The sequence below is a fragment of the Momordica charantia genome (genome assembly GCF_013281855.1).
Source record: "Momordica charantia cultivar OHB3-1 chromosome 5 unlocalized genomic scaffold, Mcharantia_2.0 BLBB01000005.1, whole genome shotgun sequence".
Taxonomy (NCBI): domain Eukaryota; kingdom Viridiplantae; phylum Streptophyta; class Magnoliopsida; order Cucurbitales; family Cucurbitaceae; genus Momordica; species Momordica charantia.
In genome coordinates, this window is record NW_028275163.1 from 5,420,546 (window position 1) to 5,434,726 (window position 14,181).

General features: G+C 40.4%; 1 protein-coding gene across 3 annotated transcripts in view; it reads left to right on the forward strand.

The window, feature by feature from the left end:
- The window catches only part of LOC111009309 (calcium-dependent lipid-binding family protein), an 84,177-nt gene that overhangs the window by 3,750 nt on the left and 66,246 nt on the right, over positions 1–14,181 (forward strand). For all 3 annotated transcript variants that reach the window (XM_088123960.1, XM_088123958.1, XM_088123959.1), the window contains exons 4-12: positions 9,217–9,312; positions 9,420–9,467; positions 10,036–10,086; positions 10,564–10,667; positions 10,829–10,946; positions 12,383–12,484; positions 12,641–12,841; positions 13,193–13,350; positions 13,589–13,747. In XM_088123960.1, coding sequence (XP_087980086.1) covers positions 9,217–9,312; positions 9,420–9,467; positions 10,036–10,086; positions 10,564–10,667; positions 10,829–10,946; positions 12,383–12,484; positions 12,641–12,841; positions 13,193–13,350; positions 13,589–13,747 — 1,037 coding nt within the window. The remainder of the gene's footprint in view (positions 1–9,216; positions 9,313–9,419; positions 9,468–10,035; positions 10,087–10,563; positions 10,668–10,828; positions 10,947–12,382; positions 12,485–12,640; positions 12,842–13,192; positions 13,351–13,588; positions 13,748–14,181) is intronic.

A 14,181-nucleotide genomic window follows, 5' to 3' on the forward strand; every position in this document is an offset into this window, starting at 1 on the left:
GCTAGAGTTTTCTGTCAGCTCCTTATGTAACTCTAAGGCTCCCTTTGCTGCATTACCACGAGATTTTTGCTCAAAGCTTTGGAATTCTGGTAGCCCCAAGAAGGTTAATGTCCTTACATGGATTCTTATGTTTGGCAAGGTCAATACAGCTGAAATTATGCAGAAAAAGATACCATATATGTTTCTCCAGCCATCTGCTTGTGTTTTTTGTGTAAACTCAAGCGAAAATCAGCTGCACACTTTCTTTTTCTGCCCATTTGCAGCAACCTGTTGGTCTGCCTTTTTTGGTATCTTCAATCTACCTTGGGTTATGGACAAGTCAGTCTCGAACTTGGTTTTTCAGTTGCTGTTTGGTCTACACATGAATCCTAAAGCTACATTACTTTGGGTCAACGGTCTTAAAGCCCTTATTTATGAATTATGGTTCGAGCGCAATCAAAGGACCTTCGAAGGGTTAAAAAGGCATCCGTTGGAATGTTTTCACATTGCCAAATTCAAAGCTTCTCAATGGTGTGCTCTTTCCAATCTTTTTGTCAATTACTCACCTAGCATGATTGATTCTAATTGGGATGCTTTTAGCTCTCCTTTGTAATTTTATTTATTTTCTTTCAACTTTATGTTTTATCTTTCTCACTCCTTTGGAGTTTGTATCCTTGAACATTTTATGTTCCTTTTCATTTATCAATGAAAAGTTCGTTTCCTGTTCAAAAAAAAAAAAAAACATATGGAAGGCTAGATTTGAGGACTCGGGGCATGAAGGGTAAAAAGGGGAATTAGGTTTGTAACAGTTAGGGGAGAGAAGATGTAGGCCTAACCATGTGAATAAATAGGGAGGAGGATTAGTTAGGAAGGGATGTCTAGAATTCAGTGCTTAGAGCATAGTAGGAGAGATTCCCCACCCTCTCGAATAGGTGGGTTAGCATTGCAATAACCTACGAGCTCTCTTTGTTTTCAATCGAACAGTAAAGTTTCCTAGTGAGGGATACCTCACAACTTGGTATCGGAGCAGTCCAGTGCCGGGAAGAGTAATCCAGGATGACGGTTACGGAATTGGAAACCAGGTGTGAAGCGACTGAAAAAGAGATCGCCGGCGTGAAGGCTGAAATCACGTTGTTGCATCAGAAGCTCGACGAACAAAAATTGAGTGAAAGTATTCATGCCACGCTGAAGGCGTTCATGGTGGAGATAATCGGCAGAACTTCACAGCCATCTTCGTCGGTTATTGGAGAATTATCTGTTCAGAAAGGGAAGGGACTAGAACAGGAAGTTGTTGCGGTAGGACTGGGCGATCATTTTAACGATCGCAATCGATTTAAGAAGGGTGAAATGCTGGTGTTCGCCGGAATGGATTTGGAGTCGTGGCTCTTCTGGGTTGAACAATATTTCAAGATTCAGAAGTTGACGGACGCGGAAAAGGTGGCAGTGGCTATGATTAGTTTCGATGATATCGTACTGGCTTGGTACAGATATACTGATAATCGAGATAAGTTCGAGGATTGGAACGATCTCAAATCACGGCTGAGAATCCGATTCCGATTGTCGAAGGAAGGTCGACATCGTGCTCAACTTCTCTCCAGCAAACAGGAAGGCACGTTTGCTGAATATCGGTAGAAGTTTGAGGTGCTGGCGACTGCTTTGCTGCAGTTGACGGATGTGGTTTTGGAAAGTGCTTTCCTCAACGATTTGGACCTCTGTGGTTCGGGCCGAAATTTTAGCTCTTGACCCCAATGGGCTGGATCAGATGATTCGGATGGCCCAGTTGATTGGCGATGTGAGTACGGCGGTCCAAGAGGCTGAGAACCTCCCCGTTTCAAGAGCACATAACTCAGGCATCCGAATAAGCCGTCTTCAACCAAAATCCACGAGGTAATCCCGACTCACACCGTTACTATTGCAGTAAAACTACTATTCTTGCGCAGGCATAAAAAAACTCACTGAGGCAGAGTATAAAAAACGAAGGGAAAGGGGGTTTTGTTTCCGCTGTGAGGAGAAATTCTCTGTGGGTCATCGGTGTAAGAATCGTGAATTGCAGGTGAATGTAGTCCACAACGACGAGTTAATGGAAATGGAGGATGATCCAGTAGAGACAGCGGCCATGAATAGTAATCTGATGGAAACGAGTGGCATGGCAGAGTGCCAACTCAACACGATCATCGGGTTCTCGACACCAGGAACTATCAAGGTGAGGGGAACCATTCAGAGACGAGACGTGGTGGTCTTGATCGATTGTATCCCACAATTTCATTTCACGGTCTTTAGCTAATGTATTGAAGTTGCCGATGACAGAGACAGTGCATTATGACGTGATTATGGGATCCGGCATTGCAGCCAAGGGCAAAGGTATATGTCGAGGAGTGGTCCTTTCTTTGACTGAACTTACTATCAAGGAAGATTTCCTTCCTTTGGATTTGGGAACCCTTAATGTCGTCCTCAGGATGCAGTGGTTGCAACTTATGGGAAAAATGGAAGCTGATTGGCCCGCTTTAACCCTGAATTTCTGTCGAGGGGGAAGCGAATTATCACCAAAGGGGACCCAACTTTGGCTCGATTTGAAGTATCCTTGAACCAATCGACAAAAAAGTGGGAACCATAAGATCAAGGGGTTCTTAGTGGAATTGAGGACTCTGAATGCGGCTAATTCGGGGGAGGAGACTGTCGCTAAAACATTTCGCCCGAAGGTCCAGGAGCTATTGATGGAGTACTCCGATTTATTTCAGGACCCCATGGAATTACCTCCACACCGAACAGTTGATCACATAATTCCTTTGAAGGAGGGACAACAACCCGTGAATGTAAGGCCGTACAGGTTCTTTCACATTCAGAAAACTGAGATTGAGAAGCTCATTAGTGACTTGTTAGCAACCGGTGTTATACGGCCGAGTGTGAGCACTTTCTCAAGTCTGTTAATCTTAGTGAAGAAACGGTAGTTGGCGATTTTGTGTGGACTATCGCACCTTGAATAATGCAACTATTCTGGACAAAAGAATTATTGGACGAGCTACATGGATCAACCATCTATTCGAAAATTGACTTGAAATCTGGATATCACCAGATTAGAATGGCCACGGAAGATAAAACATAAAACTGCCTTTCGAATCCATGAGGGGCATTATGAATTCTTGGTCATGCGGTTCGGGTTGACCAATGCTCCGTCCACTTTCCAAGCTCTTATGAACATCATCTTTCGACCATTTATCCGCAGGTTCGTCCTTGTCTTTTTTGATGACATTCTAATTTACAGTTTGGATTTGCAAACACATTTGACTTATCTAGGTGTTGTATTTAATATCCCGAGGGATCACTCACTGCTTGCCAATTTAAAGAAGTGCCACTTCGCGGAGTCTCGCATTGAATACTTGGGTTATTGGGTGTTTGCCGAGGGAGTTGAGGCTGACCCATCCAAGGTCCAAGCGATGTTACACTGGCCTACCCCTTCCACCATAAAGGAGCTTCGCGGTTTCCTTGGATTGACAGGCTATTATAAAAAATTCGTGGCCAATTATGGGGCCATTGCAGCTTTGTTGACCTAGCTCCTTAAGAAGGATGCTTTCCCGTGGTTCGAACAAGCAACTGAGGCATTTGAGCAGTTGAAGAAGGCGATGGTTACTTTGCCAGTGTTGGCCTTACCTGACTTTAGTGTTCCTTTTGTCATTGAAACAGATGCTTCAGGCTCGGGTTTGGGGGGCTGTCTTTATGAAGAATCAGAGACCGGTGGCCTACTTTAGCCATACACTCTCCTTCCAAAGTCAGGCCAAGTCAATCTATGAGAGGGAATTGATGGCAGTTGTGCTTGCCATATAGCGTTGGCGCCCTTACCTTCTGGGGCAACGGTTTATTGTGAGGACCGATCAACAGGCCCTTAAATACTTGTTGGAACAACAGATTGTGCAGCCCGAATATCAGAAGTGGATATCCAAACTCTTAGGCTATGACTTCGAGATCCAGTATAAGCTGTGTTTAGAAAACAAGGCAGCCGATGCATTGTCTCGTATGCCCCTACTACTCAACTGGCTACTCTTTTGGCGCCTACAATAATTGATGTAGAGACCATAAGAGCTGAAACGGCCGTGGATCCCCATTTTGCTCAGATTCTCTCGGCTCTCGCCACTGATTCAGACAGTGTACCTGAGTTCCAACTGTAGCAGGGCATTCTTCGCTACAAAAACCGTCTGGTAATCTCTAAATCCTCCTCACTGATACTTGCCATTCTTCATATGTGTCATGATTCTGTGTTGGGTGCGCACTCTGGTTTTTTACGCACATACAAAAGATTGACTGGTGAATTATACTGACTTGGTACGAAGAATGATGTCAAGAAGTATGTGGAAGAATGCTTGACCTGTCAGCGTAACAAAACGGAGTCCATGTCCCCCGTTGGGTACTAAGCTTAAAAGAAGTACGGCTTACCATCCGCAAACGGATGGCCAGACTGAAATTGTCAATCGATGGTTGGAGACGTATCTCAGATGCTTCTGTAGTGAACGGCCGAAGTAGTGGGGACAGTGGTTACCTTGGGCAGAGTACTGGTATAATACGACGTTCCATAACTCCCTAGGAGCTGCTCCATTTCAGGCGGTATATGGTAGACATCCACCCCTTTGCCCCTTTATGGTAGTCAGAAGACAGCTAACGCCATGTTGGATCAACAATTGGCGGAGAGGGATCTAGCTTTGGAACGTATGAAAGATCATTTGAGGCTAGCCCAAGAGCGTATGAAAAAGCAGGCGGATAAACGTCGTCGAGACGTGGAGTTTGAGGAGGGAGACTATGTCTTTCTCAAAGTTCGTCCTTATCGACAAACGACAGTTGCTTCCAAGTGAAATGAGAAGCTGAAAGCTAAGTTTTTTGGGCCTTATGTGATTCTCCAGCATGTTGGTAAGGTTGCCTATAAGCTCGACTTACCTCCTGAGGCTCGCATCCACCCGGTCTTTCATGTTTCTCGGATGAAGAAAGTCGTTGGCAATCTGCCAACCAGTTTCCAGCTACCCCCGCAGTTCAATGAGGAGTTTGAATGGCTGATTGAACCTGAGGATGTCTATGCGGTGCGGACCAGTGCAGACACAGGTGATCAAGAGGCTCTTATCAATTGGAAAGGGCTGCCCGAAGAAGATGCTAATTGGGTATCTGTCAAAGATTTGTGCAAGCAGTTCCCCGACTTTCACCTTGAGGACAAGGTGGCTGTTGATACGGAGGGTGATGTTAGGCCTCCTATATTAATGACGCACAATAGGAAGTGGAAAAGGGGGATCAGGGCTGTAACGGTTAGGAGAGAGAAGATGTAGGAGGGCTGTAACGGTTAGGAGAGAGAAGATGTAGGCCCAACCATGTGAATAAATAGGGAGGAGGATTGGTTAGGAAGAGATGTCTAGGATTCAGTGCCTAGAGCATAGAAGGAAGGTAGGAGAGATTCCCCACCCTCTCGAATAGGTGGGTTAGCATTGTATTTTTTTTTGATAAGAAACAAACTGATTGTATTCAAAATCAAAGAGAGCCCAATACAAGGCAAAGACAACTTAGAGGCAGAGGGTAGAGGGAACCCTCCCCTAGAGAACTATACAATCACTGAATTCCAACACTGGAGGATAAAAAAGAAACTGTAGTTACAAAAAAACTTCTTGTGGGTAGACGCCCACCAAGAAGCTGTATGCTTAATATTCACACAACAAGACTCAAACGGGGTCTCTTTGTTCTAAAAAATTCTATTGTTCATTTCCTTCCAAAGGAGCCAAAGAAGGCCCTAGCAGCACAATTCCACAGGTTGTAGGCTTTCCCTTTGAGAACGGAGCCACCGAAACCTTCGGCAATGAAATCATCCACTTTCTTGGGAAAACAAAGAGCGAGATCTAGAAGAGAAGCTATGTAGTTCCAAGCCCGAGTAGTAAAAGAGCAATGAAGAAACAGATGGTCCACCGTTTCTGCTCCCTTTAAACATAAGCCACAAACAGAAGGGGTATCTTTCTCTGAATTCTCTCCGCTTTGTTTGTACCTCTATAGAAAAGAGTCCAAAGGAAAAACTTAACCTTTTTCGGGACCCTAAAATTCCAAATAAGGGAAGCTGTTGCCGGATTCAGTTTGGGGACGAAGAAGTAATTGCAAGGGAGGCTGAATTAACTGAAAAAATACCCTTGCTGTCTGCTTTCCCCCAAATAGTATCCCTTCCTTGGCCAATTACCACCATCCAGCTTCTCTGTAAAAACACCCCATCTGTCAAGCTCTCTATCAAAGAGATTCCTTCTCATACCAATATCCCATGTCAAAGCCTCTGAAATCCAGCAATCTGCTACTGATTTTTGCTTTTTGGAGGAGATGGCATACAAATCTGGAAAAGATGAACACGGGAGAAGAATCAATCCATCTGTGTTCCCAAATTCTCACTGAAACGCCTGAAATCACTTTGAAGAAGGTAAGATTGTGAAGAGCCGAACTAGAACCTTGAATATCAATCCACGGTCTTCCTCGAGAGGAGTTTTTAAACGGTTTTGACATCCACCCAAAAGACTCTTCTCCATAGATGGATGCAATAATTTTCCTCCAAAAGCTCTCTTTTTCGGTCGCCAAACGCCATAACCATTTCATTAGGAGAGCTTTATTTCTATGGTTTAGGGAACCTATCCCAAGACCTCCTTGTTGATTGGACAGCGCTGTCCAGGACCATTTCACTAGGTTCTCAATCTGTCTGTGATTACCACCAGTCCATATAAAGTCCCTCATAATTTTCTCCATCGCTTTTATCACTGACTTGGGAGCTTTAAGAATCGAGAAGAAATAAATGGGGCTGCTATTCAAGACCGCTTGGGCCGATGTAAGACGACCCCCCTTCGATAAAAGCAGGGTTTTCCATTTTTGCAATCTTTTGTGCATTTTGTCAATCACTGCATCCCAAAAGCTATGCGCCCGATGGTTTCCTCCCAAAGGGAAGCCCAGATAATTGAAGGGAAACTTTTCAACCTTACACCCGAAAGTATCTGCCCAAAACCTGACCTCTGAAACACTACAATTTACGCTGATCACTGCAGTTTTGGCTATATTCAGAGAGAGGCCTGACAAAGGAAGGAAAATCTGAATTAAGCCCCACCAATTTTCCATATTCTGATGAGAAGAAGGGCTAAAGATGAAGACATCGTCGGCATACTGGAGGTGGGTCACCTCTAAGGCCCTTTGGCCTATGGAGAAGCCTCTGAGGATATTCCTTTCGTTACAAAAATGGATTAGCCGGCTCAAGGCGTCACCCACAATGGTGAAGAGAAAGGGGGAAAAAGGGTCTCCTTGACGGAGACCCTGTTTAGCCAAGATCTTTCTTCTAGGTCTACCATTAATAATGATCGAGAAATTCGTGGTGGAAAGACAGCCTTTGATCCAGAGTCGCCATTTGGGACCAAAACCTTTAGCTTGGAGAACACCGTCTAAGAACGACCAGTATACTTTGTCATATGCCTTTTCAAAATCAAGTTTTAATAGGAAATCCTTTTTTTTTCCTTCTTCCAGTAGCTAACAGATTCAGTGGCAACAAGAATGACATCAAGAATTTGCCGGCCTTGTACAAAAGCTGCCTGAGCGTCGTGAATAATGAGAGAGAGGACTTTTTTAAGCCTACTAGCTAACACTTTAGCAAGAATTTTGTAAAGGGATGTTACCAAACCGATGGGTCTGTACTCCTTCACCGAGGAGGGATTGCTCTTTTTGGGTATGAGGCAGATATAAGTTTCGTTCGTACGTTTGTTGACAATGCCCTTCTCAAAAAAATCTTGGAACACCTTCATCAAGTCTGGCTTAAAGATGTTCCAAGCCTTTTTCATGAATTTGTTGCTCATACCATCCTGGCCTGGTGATTTTTGGTTTCCCAAGTCAGCCACTGCCTTCGAAATTTCATCTTCAGAGAAAGGTGTTTCAAGCTGTGAGGAAAGATCGGTGGATAAGGGGGACCAGTCCACGTTTTCAATTATGTAATATCTGGCAACTGTGGTAGTGTATAGAGCATCAAAGTAATTTACAATTTCTGCCACAATATCTTCCCCTGAGGTCAAAATACGACCTTGCTCTGTTTCCAATTCCCCTATATAAGCACGGTTCTTCTTGTAGGAGGACCATCGATGGAAGAAGTTGGAGTTTTCATCCCCTTCCTCGAGCCATCTAATCTTCCCTTTTTGAGCCCACATACGTTGTTCTGTAATAATCAACTCTGTTAGCTGCTCCTTTAACCGATTTCTTTTGATAATCTCTTCTGCTGTAAGGGAATGAACCTCCTCTGCCTTGTCCAAGGCATTGATATCTCTAGTTATGTCAGCCTTTCGAAACCCTACATGGCCATAAACTTCCTTGTTCCAGCGGGTAAGGGCCCCTTAAGGCCATTTAATTTCTCCATAAAACCGAAACCAGGCCAACCTCTTAAAGGACTATCGTTCCACCATGGGGAGCAACTGAGGGGAATCCAGCCACGCATTTTCAAACCGGAAAGGGGTAGGACCCCATTTAACAGCCTCTGAAGCCAATTGAATAAGGAAGTGATCCGACCCAATCAACCCACCCTCTACGAGCTGTGGTATGAAAGGAATCTCAGAATTTTTGAAGACAAGAAGCAATCTCCGGAGACGCGTTTCAATTTAGCTAAGTTTAAAGTTTTTGAATGGGGTTCCCTACCCCTAGCTTGATTTGTTCTAATTGGGGAGCTTTCATTGTACATTTTAATTTTTGTTATTTCTTTCCTCACTCTTTCGAGAGTTTGTATCTATGAACATTTTGTTCCTTTTAATTATTTCAATGAGAAGTTGGTATCTTGTTAAAAAAAAGCATTGTAATAGCCTACGGGCTCTTTTTGTTTTCAATGAAACAGTAAAGTTTCCTAGTGAGGGATACCTCACAATAAGAAACAGATAATACACGCTATTTTTGAGTAAAAAACACGATTCGACTTGGTTGGCTTGCAAGTCGTTTTGACTCGTATGATACCACTCGTGTATCGTACGAGTTTAACAACCTTGTAACTACTTGATGTTTGTTACCTAGTGTGAAACATGAATAATATATTTGTGGGTGTCGTAAGGAAGACTTGCTTCAACCTTGCTCAAGTTTTGAAGCTTCATTGAAGTTACAATTTTCCATGCACTTGGTCGTTAAGATTTAACCTATAGTTTTTATTGTGTCATATGTTATATTCTTCCATGTGTTCGGGTATTTCTCTTCTCTTAAGGTATCTCTCTTTTCTTTATGAATACCTAGGTTCCCTGGAAAGGTTTAGGTAAGGAACCAGTTATTGTTCTGATCGATCGAGTTTTTATTCTTGCGCACCCTGTGCTTGATGGTCAGACTTTGAAGGTAGGATGCTTATTGCTTTGAGGAACGAGTCATTATGATTGGATCTCATCTCACTATCAAACATTTCCTTTCTTTTAATCCGAGTGGCTTGTTTATCTATTTTTCAGGAAGAGGATAGGGAAAAACTTTTTGAAGCTAAACTTCAGCAGATTGAGGTAAATTATTCTATCTCTGCACTTTCTCTATCATTAAGAAATTTTACATTTTACATTTATGTTTTTGACATTGGTTGCCACTCAATGTATTTGAATTATGTGAACTTCATAGGATTTTGGTTTTATTAAGTCCATGAACTTCATAGGAATTATTGTAGTGGTTTTGTATTGAGTGCGTTCAAGAGGGAAAGTTCCATGTACTTCAAATAACTTAATTACGTAGGAGTTCCTTGCAATATTTTCTTACATTTTTATCTTCTAATATAATTTCCAAGTCTTATTATTTGGTTCCTAAAAATTTGATATCATGTGTTTTGGAGAATGGATATTGATTTTAAGAAAATGTTGTTCTTGGAAAAATTGATGTTTGAAAGCTGAGGGAGAACAAAATGTGGAAGTTCAATTCTTGTTTCTCCTAAAAAAAAAGTTTTGACGACCAATTGAAATATTTTCTCTAACTCTATCGGTTCTTTATGCAATTTTTTCTCTTCAATGATTTTTTCCTTAAAAAAAAGTTGTATATCATGTTAGCAAGGTGCTTGGTTTGATCTTTCTTTACCGCATGCAGGAAGCAGAAGCTGCAACTCTTGAAGCCATTTCAAGGTCAAAGCTAGGAAATGTATGGTTAAAACTTAATATCATTTTCCATAGTTGATTTAGTTGAACAAACCTTTGTCATTAAGTTATTTGAGCACCTTTTGCCTAAGTTGGTCCAGAGAGAACTTTCATTTTATGCACTTCTTTGGCCATGCTGCTTGGTAGTTTCCTATAGCAATTGCCCAGTTCACCTTTAAGGAATGCATGGAGCAACTGCAAGGAGTTGTTTTAGAACACATTTTATTTGGTTTATTCTTTGACTGTCCCTTGAGAGTATGTCCAGTTTATTTTGGTTACCAAGCTTTGGCTGCTGCTAATGCTACCTAGGGGCTTCTCTCGCATTGGGAGATACATGTAGAGAGCCATGGAATAATTCTACTCATAAGAAAGCATTGAAATGTTATGGCTCTTCTTAAGTTATTATATGAATTTTGTCTTCACAGCCCTATTATGTTTACAATGCTTCACTTTATAATTGATTTTTTTTTTTTTTTTGCAGCCACCTAGTGGAAATTCGTGGCTTGGTTCTCTAATTTCTACGATAATTGGAAATCTTAAGATCTCAATTAGCAATGTACATATCAGATATGAAGATTCTGTCAGGTTGGTGGGTGCTGTTTCTGATAATCTTGTGGCCTGTCTTGATCCATCTGATATATGTCTTAATATTTCTGCACAGAAGTGGAGTCTTCATTTAATTTTTCTTGATCTTTCCATGCAAGGGTTGCTATCTCAAAATTTTTTTTAACAACTTTGATCTGCAGCAACCCAGGATATCCATTCTGCACGGGGGTTACTTTGGCCAAGCTTGCTGCAGTTACCATGGATGAGCAGGGGAACGAAACCTTTGATGCAAGTGGTGCTCTTGATAAACTACGCAAGGTTAGCCTAAACTCTTTTCATGAAGCTGATGTTATGTTGCGCATGATAGTCAAGTTCAACTTGTATGTATGAGTGCGAAAAACATGAATTTTCTTTTTAATATGTCATCCTGTACTTACCTATATCCTATTAAGTTTTCCAATGCCAAATATGGAGGTGTTTTTTAATGTATTTTTTGGTGCTTTGTTGGGTTGGGTTGGTTTTTTTTTTTTTTTTTTGTTTCTAAAGGTGTTTTGTATTTTATCTTTTTTTATATTTTATCAATAAAAGTTTTGTTTTTTGAAAAAAGGGTGACAAATCCTCATATTTAGTGGATATGGGTAGGGGCGGGGCAATGGGGAGTATATTCTTCGACCTTGATTTTTGTCCTAGTTTTTAGAAGGTCAATCAGAAGGAGTTTTCATTTTTAGTTGGAAGGACAAAGAAAGCAGGGGAGAAAGGCCATAGGTGTTTGAATTTGAAATGAATTCCTTTGGTTTCTTTTTAGAAGTTGTAAGTTCACAGGTTTCTTACTGCACCTTCTTGGTTTTCTAGTTGTGAGCTTCAAGTATTGAAGTTTTGTTTCCATCGTGTGGGGGCAGAGTCTTTAATGGCTGAGTGTTGATTTCCCAAAGATCTCCGTAATGTGACGAGTCTCCTTTTGATTTTGGGATTCTTTCGGGTGGAAAGTGTTGTGGGCAGTATCTTTAAGGCGTGGAATACAAGGAATCTCTCAACTATTGAGGAGGAAATCAGTGGTTTTTTTTGGTTTTCAAACAAACGTCCTTTATCTCATTGTGGCTGATGTGAGCAGATATGTTTACTGCTTCAAAAGAAAGATCCATCTTTATCACCCTCATTTCAAGAAGTGGATTTGGTGACTGAAAGATTTCTCCCAAATGGGTCTTGGAGTCCTATTGTGCTTCAAATTATGTCTTTGAAGTTTTTGTCTCCTCTATGGCTGTCTTTGACTTGAAATTCTCAGGAGCTTTGTTCTTTGTTCTTTGTTGGCTTCTTTCTTGTATTTTTTGTTTTTTGTTTTCTTTTTGGTTTGTCTCTTTTTGCTCCCTTGAGTTTGTATCCTTGAACATTTTTTTTATATACCAATGAAAAGTTTGTTTTTTGTTAAAAAAAAAAAATTAATGGTATTGCCCTTGGGTTTCAATTTCCTCCTAATGAGAGTCAGTTTTCTCGTTAAAGAAGGAAAAAAGGAAAAGACTGTTCAATGGAATGGACCCTAAAAAGAAAAGTAAGATTTTAATAAACTAGATCATGCTCCCTACAACTTTAAGTCTTGATTATAGAAACTATTCAGTCTGTTGTATTGCAATGAGATTTTCTATTTTGAGAATTTGATTTTTGCCATTTTGCTCATTTCTTTTTCTGCAGTATTTCATTTGGCTTTTCACTGCAACTGTAATAGTTTTTGCTGAAGTATAAGCTTTTTTTTATTACAGTTGTTGCAACTTGATAGACTTGCTATGTATCATGATTCAAATACCTTGCCATGGAGTTTGGACAAGAAATGGGAAGATCTTAGTCCGAAGGATTGGATTGAGGTTTGTTCGTTAGTTTTGACTACCATGTGATTTGGCAACAGAGTCTTAAGTTAGTTTCTGCAGTAAGCCTGACGTTTAATTTTATCTAGTTTAACGATATCATTATATATGTTATTTGTATTTTGAGGAAAATTCTTTGACTTCATTTGTTAACAGATATTTGAAGATGGTATAAATGAGCCCACTGCTGAACATGGATTGGGGTCTAAATGGGCTGTGAATCGAAATTACTTGGTTTCACCGATTAATGGAATTTTGAAATATCATCGCCTTGGAGATCAGGAAAGAAATGATCCAGAGATTCCATTTGAAATGGCATCCTTAGTTCTGGGTGATGTGTCTTTGACAATGACAGAGGTATTGGATCTTTTATTCCTAGATTTGTTTGAATAACTTCCATGTTAATGGCTTTTTACCTCAATTTATTACCATTTATTTTTCTCTGTGTTAATTTCTTTATTTTATTGTTTTTATCATTGTTTTTGGCTTTCTTTATTTTATTGTTTTTATCATTATTTTTGGCTAAGGCCAAAAGTTCGTAGGGAGGCTAGAATGACTTGCCTTTTTTTTGCATATTATTATCTTTGCCCTATGTTCCTTTTTTACTTTATATTTATTATTTCTTTGCCTCCCAAACAATAATGTTAACAACAATGTATAGACTTTTCTGCAAAGAAATGGTTGTAACATTAATTTATTTTTTGGCAGTCTCAATACCACGATTGGATAAAGCTTTTGGAAGTTGTTTCAAGATATAAGACATATGTTGAAGTTTTCCATTTGAGGCCGATGGTTCCTGTTTTTGCCGCTCCTAATCTGTGGTGGCGTTATGCTGTTCAAGCAGGCCTGCAGCAGAAGAAAATATGGTAATGTATAATATGGTTCATTGTCAAATCTCTCTGCTTATTGCGAAGAAGTTATATTCTTTAAACACCTCAACTCAGTCCCCCAGCCCCCAAAGAAAAAGAAAAAACAACAAATGAAATAAACAATAAAACTGAATGATCCAATTCATTGATCGTGAATGCACCGTACAAACTTCATATTCCTTTAGAATTTAATGTCTAAAACTGATAATCTCCTTTTGTATTACTCCTGAATAAGTTATCGGTTTTCCTGGGAGCAAATACGACAACTCTGTCAACTCCGTAGACGCTATATTCAGTTATATGCTGGTTCATTGCAAGGATTGTCAAATACTAGTGATGCAGAGATTAGAGAAATTGAGAAGGACCTCGATACCAAAGTGATTATTTTATGGAGGTACGTCAATTATTTTCTATAGTTACTCGTGTGTTTGGATGCTTATGACTATTTCTTTTAGTTGATCTTATTGTTAACATAGAACGTTTTTATAATAATTTGTTCAAAAGTGTTCTTCATTTCTTGACATAGAAACCAAATATGGAATCAGACTTGATAGCTCTAATTTCAAAGCTTCCTGAAATTTTGGGGACTCTGGTCCCTTTACCTTTATACAAGGATAAAAAGTAAATTGCTTCGGCGTGAGCTAACAAATTCAACGATGATCTAACTAACTACTACATTAGTCTTCCCCACCTTAAAACATTAACCCCTTGTTGAACAAGTCTGATGCATCAAGTGTAGGGGACAAATACCAATTCTCCATCATACCTGTATAATGAGGACAAAAAAGTAGACATCATCCACATATTGTGAATGGGTAATATCGATTC